This window comes from Oncorhynchus mykiss, chromosome 4 (assembly GCF_013265735.2).
Source record: "Oncorhynchus mykiss isolate Arlee chromosome 4, USDA_OmykA_1.1, whole genome shotgun sequence".
NCBI classification, from domain to species: Eukaryota; Metazoa; Chordata; class Actinopteri; order Salmoniformes; family Salmonidae; genus Oncorhynchus; species Oncorhynchus mykiss.
Window position 1 is genome coordinate 41,984,909 of NC_048568.1, and position 18,192 is coordinate 42,003,100.

The 18,192-nt window shown below is 43.9% G+C and overlaps 2 protein-coding genes and 1 long non-coding RNA gene across 4 annotated transcripts in view; all 3 read right to left on the reverse strand.

Moving 5' to 3' along the window:
- Nucleotides 1-4,904, reverse strand: part of LOC110522645 (neuronal acetylcholine receptor subunit alpha-2) — a 54,684-nt gene extending 49,780 nt beyond the window's left edge. The window contains exon 1 of one of the 2 annotated variants that reach the window (XM_036976370.1): nt 4,025-4,904. In XM_036976370.1, the coding sequence (XP_036832265.1) occupies nt 4,025-4,091 (67 nt within the window). In that variant the 5' untranslated portion in view covers nt 4,092-4,904. Of the gene's footprint in view, nt 1-4,015 lie in introns of both variants that reach the window. The other variant, XM_036976368.1, reaches the window with a different exon arrangement.
- A 583-nt stretch (nt 4,905-5,487) lies between these two features.
- Nucleotides 5,488-10,225, reverse strand: LOC118964482. Its single transcript, XR_005051545.1, has 2 exons — nt 9,265-10,225; nt 5,488-9,224 (listed from the first exon to the last, which is right to left on the reverse strand). It is a non-coding gene; the product is annotated as an uncharacterized LOC118964482 (long non-coding RNA).
- A 340-nt stretch (nt 10,226-10,565) lies between these two features.
- The window catches only part of si:ch211-142k18.1, a 42,277-nt gene continuing 34,650 nt past the window's right edge, over nt 10,566-18,192 (reverse strand). Inside the window, exons 4-5 of the mRNA XM_036976371.1 lie at nt 14,966-15,067; nt 10,566-11,357 (exon numbers count right to left, since the gene is read on the reverse strand). Of these exons, the coding sequence (XP_036832266.1) occupies nt 11,216-11,357; nt 14,966-15,067 (244 nt within the window). The 3' untranslated portion in view covers nt 10,566-11,215. The remainder of the gene's footprint in view (nt 11,358-14,965; nt 15,068-18,192) is intronic.

Below are 18,192 nucleotides of genomic sequence, written 5' to 3' on the forward strand. Positions count from 1 at the left end.
CACGCATCATTACTTCCAGCAGCTAACAGAGCAGGGTATGTTTACCAAATGGTACCTTATTCCCTTTTTAATGCCATTCCCATAGGGCTCTGATCAACAGTAGTGCACTACGGGGAATACAGGCTACCATTTACGACACACACCGGGGATGAGCTGGGAGCTAATCCATCCGTCTCAGTCAGAAGGTGTTACGGGGTCAACCTCATACAAACACAACCTATTGTTGAGCTGCCAGTAAGCTGTCATTCAGGATGACACTGACACCAAAAAATAAACCATTAATGTTCTCTATTCAATTCAATGTGAATTATATGTGAACGAATATCCTCATGATCTGCCAGTTTAGTGTGTGACACCTGCCAGTTTATAACTGGTACAAACCCTTTCCTGTTTCTCTGCCAGTTTATAACTGGTACAACCCCTTTCCTGTTTCCCTGCCAGTTTATAACTGGTACAAACCCTTTCCTGTTTACCTGCCAGTTTATAACTGGTACAAACCCTTTCCTGTTTCCCTGCCAGTTTATAACTGGTACAAACCCTTTCCTGTTTCCCTGCCAGTTTATAACTGGTACAAACCCTTTCCTGTTTACCTGCCAGTTTATAACTGGTACAAACCCTTTCCTGTTTCTCTGCCAGTTTAGAACTGGTACAAACCCTTTCCTGTTTCTCTGCCAGTTTCTAACTGGTACAAACCCTTTCCTGTTTACCTGCCAGTTTGTTTATAACTGGTACAAACCCTTTCCTGTTTCTCTGCCAGTTTATAACTGGTACAAACCCTTTCCTGTTTACCTGCCAGTTTATAACTGGTACAAACCCTTTCCTGTTTCCCTGCCAGTTTATACCTGGTACAAACCCTTTCCTGTTTACCTGCCAGTTTATAACTGGTACAAACCCTTTCCTGTTTACCTGCCAGTTTATAACTGGTACAAACCCTTTCCTGTTTACCTGCCAGTTTATAACTGGTACAAACCCTTTCCTGTTTACCTGCCAGTTTATAACTGGTACAAACCCTTTCCTGTTTACCTGCCAGTTTATAACTGGTACAAACCCTTTCCTGTTTCTCTGCCAGTTTATACCTGGTACAAACCCTTTCCTGTTTACCTGCCAGTTTATAACTGGTACAAACCCTTTCCTGTTTACCTGCCAGTTTATAACTGGTACAAACCCTTTCCTGTTTACCTGCCAGTTTATAACTGGTACAAACCCTGTCCTGTTTCTCTGCCAGTTTATAACTGGTACAAACCCTTTCCCCTGACAGAGTTTCTCCTTTTTGGCCCCGTTTTGTGCTCTCATGTTCGTAGGTGCATGAGGAATATTTTGAAAGTTGTTGATATGTATTTTTGACAAAGTGTCGATCATATTACAAGTCACTTTGTCACTTTCACCTGTGTGTGTGTGTGTGTGTGTGTGTGTGTGTGTGTGTGTGTGTGTGTGTGTGTGTGTGTGTGTGTGTGTGTGTGTGTGTGTGTGTGTGTGTGTGTGTGTGTGTGTGTGTGTGTGTGTGTATGTGTGTGTCATTACCAACCTGTAAGTCATCCTCCTCTGGACCACAACAGCATGTCATTATTATCGCCTTGTCTAAAGTAGCCAAGCAGCCACCCACCCAGTCAGGCAGTTTGCAAGTTAATCAGTCAGCCAGCCAGAGAGCCAGTCAGCGAGTCAGAAAACCAGCCAGCCAGCCAGTGGAGGAAGGCCAGGACCAACAACCCTGCGAGGCAGCAAATCAGGTCCAGGCAGCCAGCCAAACAGTCAGTCAGCCTGCCAACCAGCCAGCCAAAGCCAGCAAGTCAACCAACCAACCAGCAAGCCAGTCGGCCAGCCAGTCAGTCAGCAAAACAGCCAGCCTGCCAGACAGACAGTAAATCAGTCAGTCAAACCAGCAAGTCAGTCAATCCAGCCAATCAGTCAGTCAGCCAGCCAACCAGCCAGTCATTCAGTCAGTCAGCCAGCCAGCCAGTCAGCCAACCAGCCAGTCACTCAGTCAGCCAGCCAGCTAGCCAACCAGCCAGTCATTCAGTCATTCAGTCAGCCAGCCAACTAGCCAGTCATTCAGTCAGCCAGCCAACCAGCCAGTCATTCAGTCAGCCAGCCAGCCAACCAACCAGTCAGTCATTCAGTCAGTCAGCCAACCAGCCAGTCATTCAGTCAGTCAGCCAGCCAGCTAGCCAACCAGCCAGTCATTCAGTCATTCAGTCAGCCAGCCCACCAGCCAGTCATTCAGTCAGCCAGCCAGCCAACCAACCAGTCAGTCATTCAGTCAGTCAGCCAACCAGCCAGTCATTCAGTCAGCCAGCCAGCCAACCAGCCAGTCATTCAGTCAGTCAGCCAGCCAGCTAGCCAACCAGCCAGTCATTCAGTCAGCTAGCCAACCAGCCAGTCATTCAGTCATTCAGTCAGCCAGCCAACCAGCCAGTCATTCAGTCAGCCAGCCAGCCAACCAACCAGTCAGTCATTCATTCAGTCAGCCAACCAGCCAGCCAGTCATTCATTCAGTCAGCCAACCAGCCAGTCATTCAGTCATTCAGTCAGCCAGCCAGCCAACCAGCCAGTCATTCAGTCAGCTAGCCAACCAGCCAGTCTTTCAGCCAGCCAGTCATTCAGTCAGCTAGCCAACCAGCCAGTCATTCAGTCAGCCAGTCATTCAGTCAGCCAGCCAACCAGTCAGTCAGTCAGCCAGGTCTGTGGAGGAAGGCAAGCACCAGGAGAGTTTAGATGGGAAAGAACTAAATGGCATTGAAGGGAGGTTGTGGCAATTCAAAGCTCTAATCGTGACCTGTGGGCTGAATGTTATACTATTAGAGTCTATTAAAGTGATTCATGTCGTTATGAACCAATTACCTAGCTGAGGTAGGTTGGAGATCAGGAACGTGTACAAACTGCTATGACACTATTTCTGTAACCTGTAGATAGGATACGTTGCAAAAAAGATATATATTTGGTCTACCACAGTCTTACGAAAATGCACGTGTTCTAATTCTGGCAAGGCATCTTCTTTGCATCACACCATACTTCAATTATGCGCGTACTTGAAGCTCCGCTGTGACTACGCATCTGTCCTTCCGTCTGGAATAAGACCAGCACGCTGCAGAGACTATCGGAGACCAGATGCTCCGGGTTTGACAGAAAGCCATCGAACACCGCAGATCAAAGCCCCGCCTGTCAACGGAGTGAGAAAAGAAGAGATGACACCTCAGTTCCATGCCTAGCGCTTGGATCTTTGGGATCTTGGACACTGATCAAATTGTTTCGGCAGGGCGTGTAGCCCCTTGGGCAGCACATTAGAGTGTTGTGTGTGTGTGTGTGTGTGTGTGTGTGTGTGTGTGTGTGTGTGTGTGTGTGTGTGTGTGTGTGTGTGTGTGTGTGTGTGTGTGTGTGTGTGTGTGTGTGTTGTTTCAGAGTGTACCCTTGAGTGGCTCCCTTTGAACGAGTCAGCAACTTCTCGGGCCAAACGTGCTCTTGGGAGAAATTGTCTGAAAATCTTCTCCATTCCACTTCGAAGTGCATAAGCCACGGTAGCCAACTGCACAACTCTCGTCAATGTGTCTGCGGCTGCCACATTTAGAGTTATGTGGGGGTATTCAACTGTTGTGTTAGCCCGAAGCTTTAATGAGAAATAAGCAATTTAATTAATGAGAAATTAAGAGTGGCGTACAGTGCTCAGGTTCATTTAGAAAGTAAAGAGACAGGTTGGTTTAGATCCCAGACAACAGCACATCTGCTGTAGCAGTCGATTTAAACAAGAGGAAATTTTTGAAAAGGCGGGAGAATTCTGAGAGCTTTCTGAGAGTTTTGGAACGATGGAACCACAGAACGAGAGAACGTCATTTCTTATTTATGGTGAAATCGACTTAGGCACATTGTCAATGAAGGAACTGACATGGTAGGTTTAAACGGCTGCATCATTGAATGGCATAGCAATGGCATTCACACACCTTGGTAAAGAAAACAACGGAAAAAAACGCAATACATTTCAGGAGATAAGTCTAAGCCCAAATCAATAATAAAACGAACTTACTTGACTCACATAAGAAGAAACAACAGAACGCAGTGGTCCCAGCTGAGAACAGGTGGTTGAATAATCCACGCTCCATATTTCACCCCCGGTGACTTTCTATATTTCTACTTCCCTGAAAAGCATGTCGTTTCTATCTAAATCTCTCTTCAATCAAAAACCATAGACTTTGTTATATGATGATATTCTCTCCGGAAAGGTTATCTTGAAACAATGATGACGTGGGGGAGAAAGTCGGCTTCCGTGTGAATTCTTGAGATGCGCTCTAGTCCTGTCATCTTCGCGTATGAGGCATATCAGGACAAGCGGACGCCGTGCCTCACTTCAGATATCGCATACTAGGCGCTTGATAGGCGGGAGAGAGTGACGTTAACGCCACTTCTAGTGGTGTGCTCTTTAGAGATGATAATTAATTAAACTGATTGAATAACGTTTAACTCCGTCGTTTCCACAACGCTCCGTCTCTGTCCTCGTCAACGTTTCCGTTTAGCAGCTGTATGTATCCAAATGCGTAAAAACGGAGCGCTGCCCCATCCCGTGCCGCCGCTGAAATACAAATAGAGACGCGCCAAAACGCTCCGTGAATAAATGAGCGCCTGCGCTGTTTTATGATATTACCATATCTCGAGACGTTTTAACAACAGTATCCGAAGTTTGGACTTTTGGTTGGTAATTACACACTTTCTCACAAGCACGCTCATGTCATTTATGCACGGATGGAGACAATTATCCAGGGAACAGCTATTAAACACATTTCCAAGCAGATACAAACATTTGGTCTCCATTCTCACGTCTACATTAAGGGTTAAGGTATCCAGAAGTGCAATTCTATTGTAATTTCCATTTTGAGCATTTTTTTTCCTCCTCCTGATTCACCACGACAAACCTCACGAGCTCCTCTGGGAATAAGAAATGTGAGACACCGTGGCATTGACTGACCGAGTCTACTCTCCCTCCTTCCCGGACTCTCTCCCCCGCTGCCCATATATGGTAAGAGACACAGGAGAACTAGATTTGAGTCTCCATAAAGCCTCGACATGGCCATGTCAACATTAAACAGTTGTGTACTTTCAAAGAACGAGTAAAAAAAAATAATGAAACAGTAGGCAACTAAAAATGGCATCGCAGACTAGGTATAACTTTCATTTAAATAAAAGTTCATTTGCTTTTTTTCTGTGTGAATATACAAAAAAATAATAAGGTTTTTGTACTTATTTTGCGCAGTGTTACTTGAATGTGTAGTGCTGAGCTATGCAGGTGTGATATGCTCTATTCAAGAGTCTCTAGAACCAAAGACTAACTTCTTAATGACTGGATGATGGATGGACCACTGATAGGAAAAGAGTTTGGGACACAGCTGAAGAAGTGCTTATGACTATGAGTTAGTTGATGTTATTGTAAAAGACAGCTAGAGGGCAGCACAGGTGAATGAGCGGATTGAGAAAAACATTTTTACACAACAACAAAAAAAAACGTATTTTAGATACAACTTTATTTTCATCTGGATTAAATAAAACAACAGTAACATAAATATATGGCCTATACTGATGTAAAGTCCCCTGTTTGGGGGAAATGCATTGTCCTGGGACCGGTTCCAACCAACATTTTTGCTTATAAATCGATCTGTAGACAACTTAGATGGAACTCCCATATCTACTGGGTGAAATTCCACAGTGTGCCATCACAGCAGCAAGATTTGTGACCTGTTGCCACAAGAAAAGGGCAACCAGTGAAGATAAATACAACCCATATTTATGCTTATTCATTTTATCTTGTGTCCTTTAACCATTTGTACATTGTTAAAACACTGTATATATATAAAATGACATTTATAATGTCTTTATTGTTTTGAAACTTCTGTATGTGTAATGTTTACTGTTAATTTTTATTGTTTATTTCACTTTATATATTCACTTTCTATATTATCTACCTCACTTGCTTTGGCAATGTTAACACATGTTTCCCATGCCAATAAAGCCCTTGAATTGAATTGAATTGAATTGGAAATGGCTTGCTGTGAACGACAGTCCTTGTTCCCACGGACACAGTAGTATATTGTCTGAGCCTGGATGTGGATGTGAAATCTGAAACCACTTGACGCTGGGATGTCCCTCCCACCATTTTAATTCGCTCTTCCGACTGTCCATCAACTCCCGGCTGAACCCTACGTCACAAACAACTGACAAAACATATGTCGGAAACCCTGACATCGTAGCACAGCAGGAGAGAGTGGTTTCGTCAGAGATTGATTTATAACCGTTCATCTAAAATAATTGTATTTTACAGTTATAAGGAAGGTGAAATCTTATACTTAGTTGTTTCATAATTTGATTATAATATATTTACAAAGCATATAAGTCATGTCAAGACTTATTCATATAGTTTTGTTGAAAAGGAATGACGTAATATAAAATATGTATCATATTTGTACTGTGTACTTGAGCTTGTGTCCTCAAAAGTGACTACAACTCAGCAATTTATAACCATTTTTACCAAAAAGGTGAGATTTGAACCTTTCTACGAATATGCAGCATCACTAGTTAATATTTATGGCCCTCTCATGATAAATAATTACTTTTGGGGATTACGTAGATTACATTTTCGATTACATTTAGTTAAAATTTTCACTGCATTTTGACATAACATGTTTTATCTTTATCGTTTCATAATTACAACGTTAAAAACATCCTAAAAAAGAAAGGGTGATGGCATCTCCCATAAAAGACTGCAACAACAAGTACATACAGTACATCTTTCTACAACAGAAAGAGAACTAGGGACAGAACAGAAACTGATATACACTAAAGTTGAAACTCCCACTGAGCCGGACTAGGAGATTAATAATCTCATGTCGTTGTTTGACCTTTTAAAGGGACGGGGGTCAAAGTAACTCAGGCAATAACCAGCATGGCCTCCCCACCATCTCGTGGTAGTACTATGTTTCCTTTACAACATTACCCCCTGTAACCATACAACATTACCCCCTGTAACCATACAGATCATTACCCCCTGTAACCATACAACATGACCCCCGCTAACCATACACAGCATTACCCCCTGTAACCATACACATCATTACCCCCTGTAACCATACAACATGACCCCCGCTAACCATACACAGCATTACCCCCTGTAACCATACACAACATTACCCCCTGTAACCATACACATCATTACCCCCTTTAACCATACACAGCAGTACCCTCGATAACCTTACACAACATTATCCCCTGTAACCTTACACGGCATTACCCCCTGTAATCAAACACAACATTACCCCCTGTAACCATACACAACATTATGCCCTGTAACCATACACATCATTACCCCCTTTAACCATACACAACAGTACCCTCGATAACCTTACACAACATTATCCCCTGTAACCATACACAACATTACCCCCTGTAATCATTCACAACATTATCCACATGTAACCATACACAACATTACCCGCTGTAACCATACACAACATTACCTCCTGTAACTTTACACAGAATTACCCCCTGTAACCATACACAACATTACCCCCTGTAACCTTACACGGCATTACCCCCTGTAATCATACACAACATTACCCGCTGTAACCTTACACAGCATTACCCCCTGTAATCATACACAACATTGCCCCCTGTGACATTACACAGCATTGCCCCCTGTGACATTACACAGCATTACCCCCTGTAACCATACACACCATTACCCCATGTAACCATACACAACATTATCCCCTGTAACCATACACAACATTACCCCCTGTAACCATACACAACATTACCCCCTGTAACCTTACACGGCATTACCCCCTGTAACCTTACACAACATTACCCACTGTAACCATACACATCATTACCCCCTGTAACCTTACACAACATTACCCCAGTGGAACCCATCTATATAACACCTCATTTGTTTTGTATACTTCAGATCAGGGCTGTGTATAGGTCCATACCAAATAGCACTCTATACTTGGGCCCTGGTCCAAAGTAGTGCGCTATATAGGGAATAGGGTGCCATAAAGTAGTGCATTATATAGGAACTAGGCTGCCATTTAGGATGTACCCTATGTTTCCAACCCATTCGACAGCATGGGGTTGTCGTTTGAACTCTGACAAGGAATGGGGGTCAAAGTCACAATCACCCCGGCCTGGCTGCCCCTTTCCTCACCAACTCACTGCATACAATACATACAGTATGTCTCTGAAAAACATATTTCCCTCACAGCATAACATACCCCATCTCAAATATAACCCAGCTAGACCAAGCTTCATTGTACTTGTATACAATTCCCTTTATTTGCAAATAAACCCTTTGGTTTTCAAGCCTGGAATTTGAGCTGAATATCACTCTAATTGCATTTGTGTATTTTCACTGATAAACAACAGAGAAACATAATGATGATCAGTGTGTATTCCAGGGTTCCGCTTTCATAGAACAAGAGAGGGGAACCTCCCTTCAAGCATCTGCCCTGAACTTGTTCTGGTCTCCACCCTTACCCAGACCAATACAGACAGACCATACTACCCTGGTACCTAGACAGACCAATACAGACAGACCATACTACCCTGGTATCTAGACAGACCAATACAGACAGACCGTACTACCCTGGTACCTAGACAGACCAATACAGACAGACCATACTACCCTGGTACCTAGACAGACCAATACAGACAGACCATACTACCCTGGTACCTAGACAGACCAATACAGACAGACCATACTACCCTGGTACCTAGACAGACCAATACAGACAGACCATACTACCCTGGTATGTAGACAGACCAATACAGACAGACCATACTACCCTGGTACCTAGACAGACCGATACAGACAGACCATACTACCCTGGTACGTAGACAGACCAATACAGACAGACCATACTACCCTGGTACCTAGACAGACCAATACAGACAGACCATACTACCCTGGTACCTAGACAGACCAATACAGACAGACCATACTACCCTGGTACGTAGACAGACCAATACAGACAGACCATACTACCCTGGTACCTAGACAGACCGATACAGACAGACCATACTACCCTGGTACGTAGACAGACCAATACAGACAGACCATACTACCCTGGTACCTAGACAGACCAATACAGACAGACCATACTACCCTGGTACCTAGACAGACCGATACAGACAGACCATACTACCCTGGTACCTAGACAGACCGATACAGACAGACCATACTACCCTGGTACCTAGACAGACCGATACAGACAGACCATACTACCCTGGTACCTAGACAGACCAATAAAGATGTCCCATAATACTCAGGCTAACCAGAGCTGCCGGTACTACTATGACAGAAATATAGTTTGTGTCACAAATTCCACCCTATTCCTGATATAGTGCCCTTCTGAATAGGGCCTTGGTCAACAGTAGTGCACCAAACAGGGAATAAAATGCAGTTTGGGTCGTAACCAAATATATTTGGTTTCAAAACTTCCGACTGACATATTTGTTTATGTTTTTTTAAATGCAGTAATAATAGCAATTTACTGGATGGAAAATCTGTTTTGAAATACATGACATACTATGATATAAAGAAGAGTAGGAAGGAAGTAGGAGAGAGAGAAAAAGACTAGGAGGGAGGGAAGAAGAGTAGGAAGGAAGTAGGAGGGAGAGAAGAAGAGTAGGAGGGAGGGAAGAAGAGTAGGAAGGAAGTAGGAGGGAGAGAAGAAGAGTAGGAGGGAGGGAAGAAGAGTAGGAAGGAAGTAGGAGAGAGAGAAAAAGAGTAGCTGAACTGCTCAGTATGAACAACTTAATGTTTTTTGGAATATTTGTAAACAGAAAAAGTACTGACTTGGCATTTTGTCTTTGACAGCGTTTGGTCACACATGAGTGCTACTGTATGAAACAGCTACGGTACAGTACAGTACAGTGACTGTTCATTACAAATCTGTGGTCCAAAATCTCAGCATAAATCCTCCACCATTTATTCCATAGCTGTCAGCACACTCACGGTTCACTTAAAGTACACTGAGCAGAAAGAACATTCCTGTCAGAGCATCTGTTTAGTAGAGAAACTACACACCTCTAGGTTTTGACGAGAGACACAGATGCTGAAGGTTGTATTAGTAGCCTGAAGGAGGGAAGGAGAAGCGTAGGAGGGAGGGAAGAAGAGTAGGAGGGAGGGAAGAAGAGTAGGAGGGAGAGAAAAAGAGTAGGAGGGAGGGAAGAAGAGTAGGAAGGAAGTAGGAGGGAGAGAAGAAGAGTAGGAGGGAGGGAAGAAGAGTAGGAAGGAAGTAGGAGAGAGAGAAAAAGAGTAGGAGGGAGGGAAGAAGAGTAGGAAGGAAGTAGGAGGGAGAGAAGAAGAGTAGGAGGGAGGGAAGAAGATTAGGAAGGAAGTAGGAGAGAGAGAAAAAGAGTAGGAATGCGGCAGAGTAGCCTAGTGGTTAGAGCTTTGGAATAATAACCCGAAGGTTGCAAGTTCAAATCCCTGAGCTGACAAGGTACAAATTTGTCGTTCTGCCCCTAAACAGGCAGTTAACCCACTGTTCCTAGGCCGTCATTGAAAATAAGAGTTTGTTCTTAACTGACTTTCCTAGTGAAGAGTAGGAGGGAGAGAAGAAGAGCATGAAGGAGGGAAGAAGAGTAGGAGGGAGAGATGAAGAGTAGAGAGTTCTCCTTAGGGCTAGATTCCATCAGATCTGCGCTAGCAGACATCTGCATAGCGGTTGTTTTGGCAGAGGTGGAATGCATTAGAACTGTCAAATCCACAAGCGGCTCCCAGATTTATACCTAAAGTGGACATTGCAATTGGCTGCAGAGGAGTCGCACTCAGAGAAATTTCGAACACTGGCGTTTGAGATGTAATCTACACCTCGATAAGGCTAATAAAATCTTCATTACTTAATTGAATTATTTTTTTAGTTTCAGTGTAATTATTCCTATATGACCTATACTTTCTTGTTCTGAACTTCATGACAATGATCACATGAGCTGCTGCTCAACAAATTTTTGACAAGCTCCTACGCAGTTACACCTCCGCCAAAGCATCAGCTATGTGGGTGTCAGCTATCGCCGCTTTACACTTGATCTGATTTAATCTAGGCCTTAGTTGACTGGTCCAATAGCTGTTTGTGCTCTCTTGTACACACATATCTGAGACCAGGCTACAAAAGAGTCACAGCAAAGACCATAGGAACTGGAGAGACCGCACAAACAGTTCTGAGACCAGACAATCTCCTTAGCGACGTAACGTTTTGAGAGAGTCTTTGAGCTGTTTGGTGAAGGAGGCGTGGAGGGTCTGAGACAAGGTATCCAGCCTCATGGCGATGTCTGCTGCTGCCTGGAAGAGGCCCTCGAACGCCAAGGACTCCTCTTTGATTCTGTCATGAAAGGAGACAAGTTAAATAGACAGTGTCAGCGGGGAGAGGAGTGTCAGCTCAAAGACAGAGAGAAAAGGTGGTAGGAATGGAGAAGAGGAGGTTAGGCAGGAACTCCTCTTTGATTCTGTCATGAAATGAGACAAGACAAACAGGGTTAGCAGGGAGAGAGGGGAGGATGGAGGGAGGGAGTGAAGGAGGGAGGGAGAGAGAGGGCAGAGGATGGAGAGAGGGAGATAAAAGAGGGAAAGCGGTATGAATGGAGGAGAGGTTAGGCAGGGACACCTCTTTGATTCTGTCATGAAATGAGACAAGACAAACAGGGTTAGCAGGGAGAGAGGGGAGGATGGAGGGAGGGAGTGAAGGAGGGAGGGAGAGAGAGGGCAGAGGATGGAGAGAGGGAGATAAAAGAGGGAAAGCGGTATGAATGGAGGAGAGGTTAGGCAGGGACACCTCTTTGATTCTGCCATGCAAGGAGACAAGACAAACACAGTGTCAACAAGAGGGAGAGAAGAAGAGTAGGAGGGAGGAGAGAAGAGTAGGATGGAGGAGAGAAGAGTAGGAGGGAGGAGAGAAGAGTAGGAGGGAGGAGAGAAGAGTAGGAAGGAGAGAAAAAGAGCAGGAGGGAGGAGAGAAGAGTAGGAGGGAGAGAAGAAGAGTAGGAGGGAGGTAAGAATAGTAGGGGGAGGAGAGAAGAGTAGGAGGGAGGAGAGAAGAGTAGGAAGGAGAGAAAAAGGGTAGGAAGGAGAGAAGAAGAGTAGGAGGGAGGTAAGAATAGTAGGGGGAGGAGAGAAGAGTAGGAGGGAGGAGAGAAGAGTAGGAAGGAGAGAAGAAGGGTAGGAAGGAGAGAAGAAGAGTAGGGGGAGGAGAGAAGAGTAGGAAGGAGAGAAGAAGAGCAGTAGGGAGGAGAGAAGAAGAGTAGGAGGGAGTGAAGAAGAGTAGGAGGGAGAGAAGAAGGATAGGAGAAGAGTAGGATGGTGAGAAGAAGAGTAGGAAGGAGGGAAGAAGAGTAGGAAGGAGAGAAGAAGAGTAGGAAGGAGAGAAGAAGAGTAGCAGGGAGAGAAGAAGAGTAGGAGGGAGAGAAGAAGAGTAGGAGGGAGAGAAGAAGAGTAGCAGGGAGAGAAGAAGAGTAGGAGGGAGAGAAGAAGAGGAGTAGGAAGGAGAGAAGAAGAGCAGTAGGGAGGAGAGAAGAGTAGGAAGGAGAGAAGAAGAGTAGGAAGGAGAGAAGAAGAGTAGCAGGGAGAGAAGAAGAGTAGGAGGGAGAGAAGAAGAGTAGGAGGGAGAGAAGAAGAGGAGGAGGGAGAGAAGAAGAGTAGGAAGGAGAGAAGAAGAGTAGGGAGGAGGGAAGAAGAGTTGGAGGGAGGGAAGAAGGGTAGGAGGGAGGGATGAAGAGTTGGAGGGAGGGAAGAAGGGTAGGAGGGATGGATGAAGAGTAGGAGGGAGGGAAGAAGAGTAGGGAAGAAGAGTAGGAGGGAGGGAAGAAGTGCAGGAGGGAGGATAGAAGAGTAGGAGGGAGGGAAGAAGAGTAGGAGGGAGGATAGAAGAGTAGGAGACAGGGAAGAAGAGTAGGAGACAGGGAAGAAGAGTAGGAGGGAGGGAAGGAGAGGAGTCAGGAAACGTAGAGAAAGTTTGTAAAACACATGGTAAAGAGGGAAATGGTGGTGTACATAGTACAGATGAATGCACGTTGTTTGACGTAGGACAACGGGTTCTGATGAGGACACAGAATTTATTACAGTAATTAAACCACAGAGAGGCCTTGATGGTAATCAAGGTAAATACGTCACTCAGACCCAGGCCACATCTTGGTTCTGATGAGGACACAGTAGGGTTGTGAATGTCTGGGAAGAACAGGGAGCCTGAGTCAATAAGGGGCTTGTTAATGGACTGGGGGAAAACAGTGGTTGCTAAGGTGACTGTTAATAGAGCTCTGTATAAACTAATCAATGAGCCGGGAGGAGTTCCTGTCTCTCAGCAGATTAGATCACACTAATACAGTATGTGAATGTCTCTGTTCCTCTCTGGCTGCCTGTCCAGTCTATGGAATGGATCTCTCAGTGGCAGGCCGGAGGAGGATGGCTGTGTCAAGGTTTTTCCTTGCCCTATGTTTGCTCTTTTGGGTGTTTAAGTCTCATACAAACATTACATTAATGGATTTATTATAAGAATAGACTGACAGATTGAGATGAATAACTAACTGGTTTCATACTAACTGGTTTTCATGTTGTCCGGACCTCTGGCAGTCTCTATGGGGGTGCCACAGGGTTCAATTCTTGGACCGACTCTCTTCTCTGTATACATCAATGAGGTCGCTCTTGCTGCTGGTGAGTCTCTGATCCACCTCTACGCAGACGACACCATTCTGTATACTTCCGGCCCTTCTTTGGACACTGTGTTAACAACCCTCCAGGCAAGCTTCAATGCCATACAACTCTCCTTCCGTGGCCTCCAATTGCTCTTAAATACAAGTAAAACTAAATGCATGCTCTTCAACCGATCACTACCTGCACCTACCCGCCTGTCCAACATCACTACTCTGGACGGCTCTGACTTAGAATACGTGGACAACTACAAATACTTAGGTGTCTGGTTAGACTGTAAACTCTCCTTCCAGACCCATATCAAACATCTCCAATCCAAAGTTAAATCTAGAATTGGCTTCCTATTTCGCAACAAAGCATCCTTCACTCATGCTGCCAAACATACCCTTGTAAAACTGACCATCCTACCAATCCTCGACTTTGGCGATGTAATTTACAAAATAGCCTCCAATACCCTACTCAACAAACTGGATGCAGTCTATCACAGTGCAATCCGTTTTGTCACCAAAGCCCCATACACTACCCACCATTGCGACCTGTACGCTCTCGTTGGCTGGCCCTCGCTTCATACTCGTCGCCAAACCCACTGGCTCCATGTCATCTACAAGACCCTGCTAGGTAAAGTCCCCCCTTATCTCAGCTCGCTGGTCACCATAGCATCTCCCACCTGTAGCACACGCTCCAGCAGGTATATCTCTCTAGTCACCCCCAAAACCAATTCTTTCTTTGGCCGCCTCTCTTTCCAGTTCTCTGCTGCCAATGACTGGAACGAACTACAAAAATCTCTGAAACTGGAAACACTTATCTCCCTCACTAGCTTTAAGCACCAACTGTCAGAGCAGCTCACAGATTACTGCACCTGTACATAGCCCACATATAATTTAGCCCTATCAACTACCTCTTTCCCAACTGTATTTAATTTATTTATTTATTTTGCTCCTTTGCACCCCATTATTTTTATTTCTACTTTGCACATTCTTCCATTGCAAAACTACCATTCCAGTGTTTTACTTGCTATATTGTATTTACCTTGCTACCAAGGCCTTTTTTTGCCTTTACCTCCCTTCTCACCTCATTTGCTCACATTGTATATAGACTTGTTTATACTTTATTATTGACTGTATGTTTGTTTTACTCCATGTGTAACTCTGTGTTGTTGTATCTGTCGAACTGCTTTGCTTTATCTTGGCCAGGTCGCAATTGTAAATGAGAACTTGTTCTCAACTTGCCTACCTGGTTAAATAAAGGTAAAATAAAAATAAAATAAATAAATAAAATCCATGTACTTACTTCCGTATCCCAGTCAGAGCCTCCAGTACATCTCCTTCCAACTGTCCCTCCAGATCCTCCATCACCTTCTGGACTACACCGTTACAGCTCTGGTGCTCCTCCCTGATGACATAATACACAACATAATGACATAATACACCGTTACAGCTCTGGTGCTCCTCCCTGATGACATAATACACAACATAATGACATAATACACCGTTACAGCTCTGGTGCTCCTCCCTGATGACATAATACACAACATAATGACATAATACACCGTTACAGCTCTGGTGCTCCTCCCTGATGACATAATACACAACATAATGACATAATACACCGTTACAGCTCTGCTGCTCCTCCCTGATGACATAATACACAACATAATGACATAATACACCGTTACAGCTCTGCTGCTCCTCTCTGATGACATAATACACAAAATGACATAATACACCGTTACAGCTCTGCTGCTCCTCCCTGATGACATAATACACAACATAATGACATAATACACCGTTACAGCTCTGCTGCTCCTCCCTGATGACATAATACACAACATAATGACATAATACACCGTTACAGCTCTGGTGCTCCTCCCTGATGACATAATACAATACATTATGACATAATACACCGTTACAGCTCTGCTGCTCCTCCCTGATGACATAATACACAACATAATGACATAATACACCGTTACAGCTCTGCTGCTCCTCCCTGATGACATAATACACAACATAATGACATAATACACCGTTACAGCTCTGGTGCTCCTCCCTGATGACATAATACACCACATAATGACATAATACACCGTTACAGCTCTGGTGCTCCTCCCTGATGACATAATACACAAAATGACATAATACACCGTTACAGCTCTGCTGCTCCTCCCTGATGACATAATACACAACATAATGACATAATACACCGTTACAGCTCTGCTGCTCCTCTCTGATGACATAATACACAACATAATGACATAATACACCGTTACAGCTCTGGTGCTCCTCCCTGATGACATAATACACAACATAATGACATAATACACCGTTACAGCTCTGCTGCTCCTCCCTGATGACATAATACACAACATAATGACATAATACACCGTTACAGCTCTGGTGCTCCTCCCTGATGACATAATACACCAAATAATGACATAATACACCGTTACAGCTCTGGTGCTCCTCCCTGATGACATAATACACAAAATGACATAATACACCGTTACAGCTCTGCTGCTCCTCCCTGATGACATAATACACAACATAATGACATAATACACCGTTACAGCTCTGCTGCTCCTCTCTGATGACATAATACACAACATAATGACATAATACACCGTTACAGCTCTGGTGCTCCTCCCTGATGACATAATACACAACATAATGACATAATACACCGTTACAGCTCTGCTGCTCCTCCCTGATGACATAATACACAACATAATGACATAATACACCGTTACAGCTCTGGTGCTACTCCCTGATGACATAATGACATAATACACAATATAATGACATAATACATCCTTACAGCTCTGCTGATCCTCCCTGATGACATAATGACATAATACACAACATAATGACATAATACACCGTTACAGCTCTGCTGCTCCTCCCTGATGACATAATGACATAACACACAACATAATGACATAATACCCTGTTATAGCTCTGGTGCTCCTCCCTGATGACATAATGACATAATACACCGTTACAGCTCTGGTGCTCCTCCCTGATGACATAATGACATAACACACAACATAATGACATAATACCCTGTTATAGCTCTGCTGCTCCTCCCTGATGACATAATACACAACATAATGACATAATACACCGTTACAGCTCTGCTGCTCCTCTCTGATGACATAATACACAACATAATGACATAATACACCGTTACAGCTCTGGTGCTCCTCCCTGATGACATAATACACAACATAATGACATAATACACCGTCACAGCTCTGGTCCTCCTCCCTGATGACATAATACACAACATAATGACATAATACACCGTCACCGCTCTGGTGCTCCTCCCTGATGACATAATACACAATATAATGACATAATACACGGTTACAGCTCTGGTGCTCCTCCCTGATGACATAATACACAACATAATGACATAATACACCGTTACAGCTCTGCTGCTCCTCCCTGATGACATAATACACAACATAATGACATAATACACCGTTACAGCTCTGCTGCTCCTCCCTGATGACATAATGACATAATACACAACATAATGACATAATACCCTGTTATAGCTCTGGTGCTCCTCCCTGATGACATAATGACATAATACACCGTTACAGCTCTGGTGCTCCTCCCTGATGACATAATACACAACATAATGACATAATACACCGTCACAGCTCTGGTCCTCCTCCCTGATGACATAATACACAACATAATGACGTAATACACCGCCACCGCTCTGGTGCTCCTCCCTGATGACATAATACACAATATAATGACATAATACACGGTTACAGCTCTGGTGCTCCTCCCTGATGACATAATACACAACATAATGACATAATACAACGTTACAGCTCTGGTGCTCCTCCCTGATGACATAATGACATAATACACAACATAATGACATAATACACCCTTACAGCTCTGCTGCTCCTCCCTGATGACATAATACACAACATAATGACATAATACACCATTACAGCTCTGGTGCTCCTCCCTGATGACATAATACACAACATAAAGACATAATACACCGTTACAGCTCTGGTGCTCCTCCCTGATGACATAATACACAACATAATGACATAATACACCGTTACAGCTCTGCTGCTCCTCCCTGATGACATAATACACAACATAATGACATAATACACCGTTACAGCTCTGCTGCTCCTCTCTGATGACATAATACACAACATAATGACATAATACACCGTTACAGCTCTGCTGCTCCTCCCTGATGACATAATACACAACATAATGACATAATACACCGTTACAGCTCTGCTGCTCCTCTCTGATGACATAATACACAACATAATGACATAATACACCGTTACAGCTCTGCTGCTCCTCCCTGATGACATAATACACAACATAATATCATAAATACACCGTTACAGCTCTGGTGCTCCTCCCTGATTACATAATACACAGCATAATGACATAATACACAGCATAATGACATAATACACTGTCACAGCTCTGCTGCTCCTCCCTGATGGCATTGCACACTGTATTCTCACT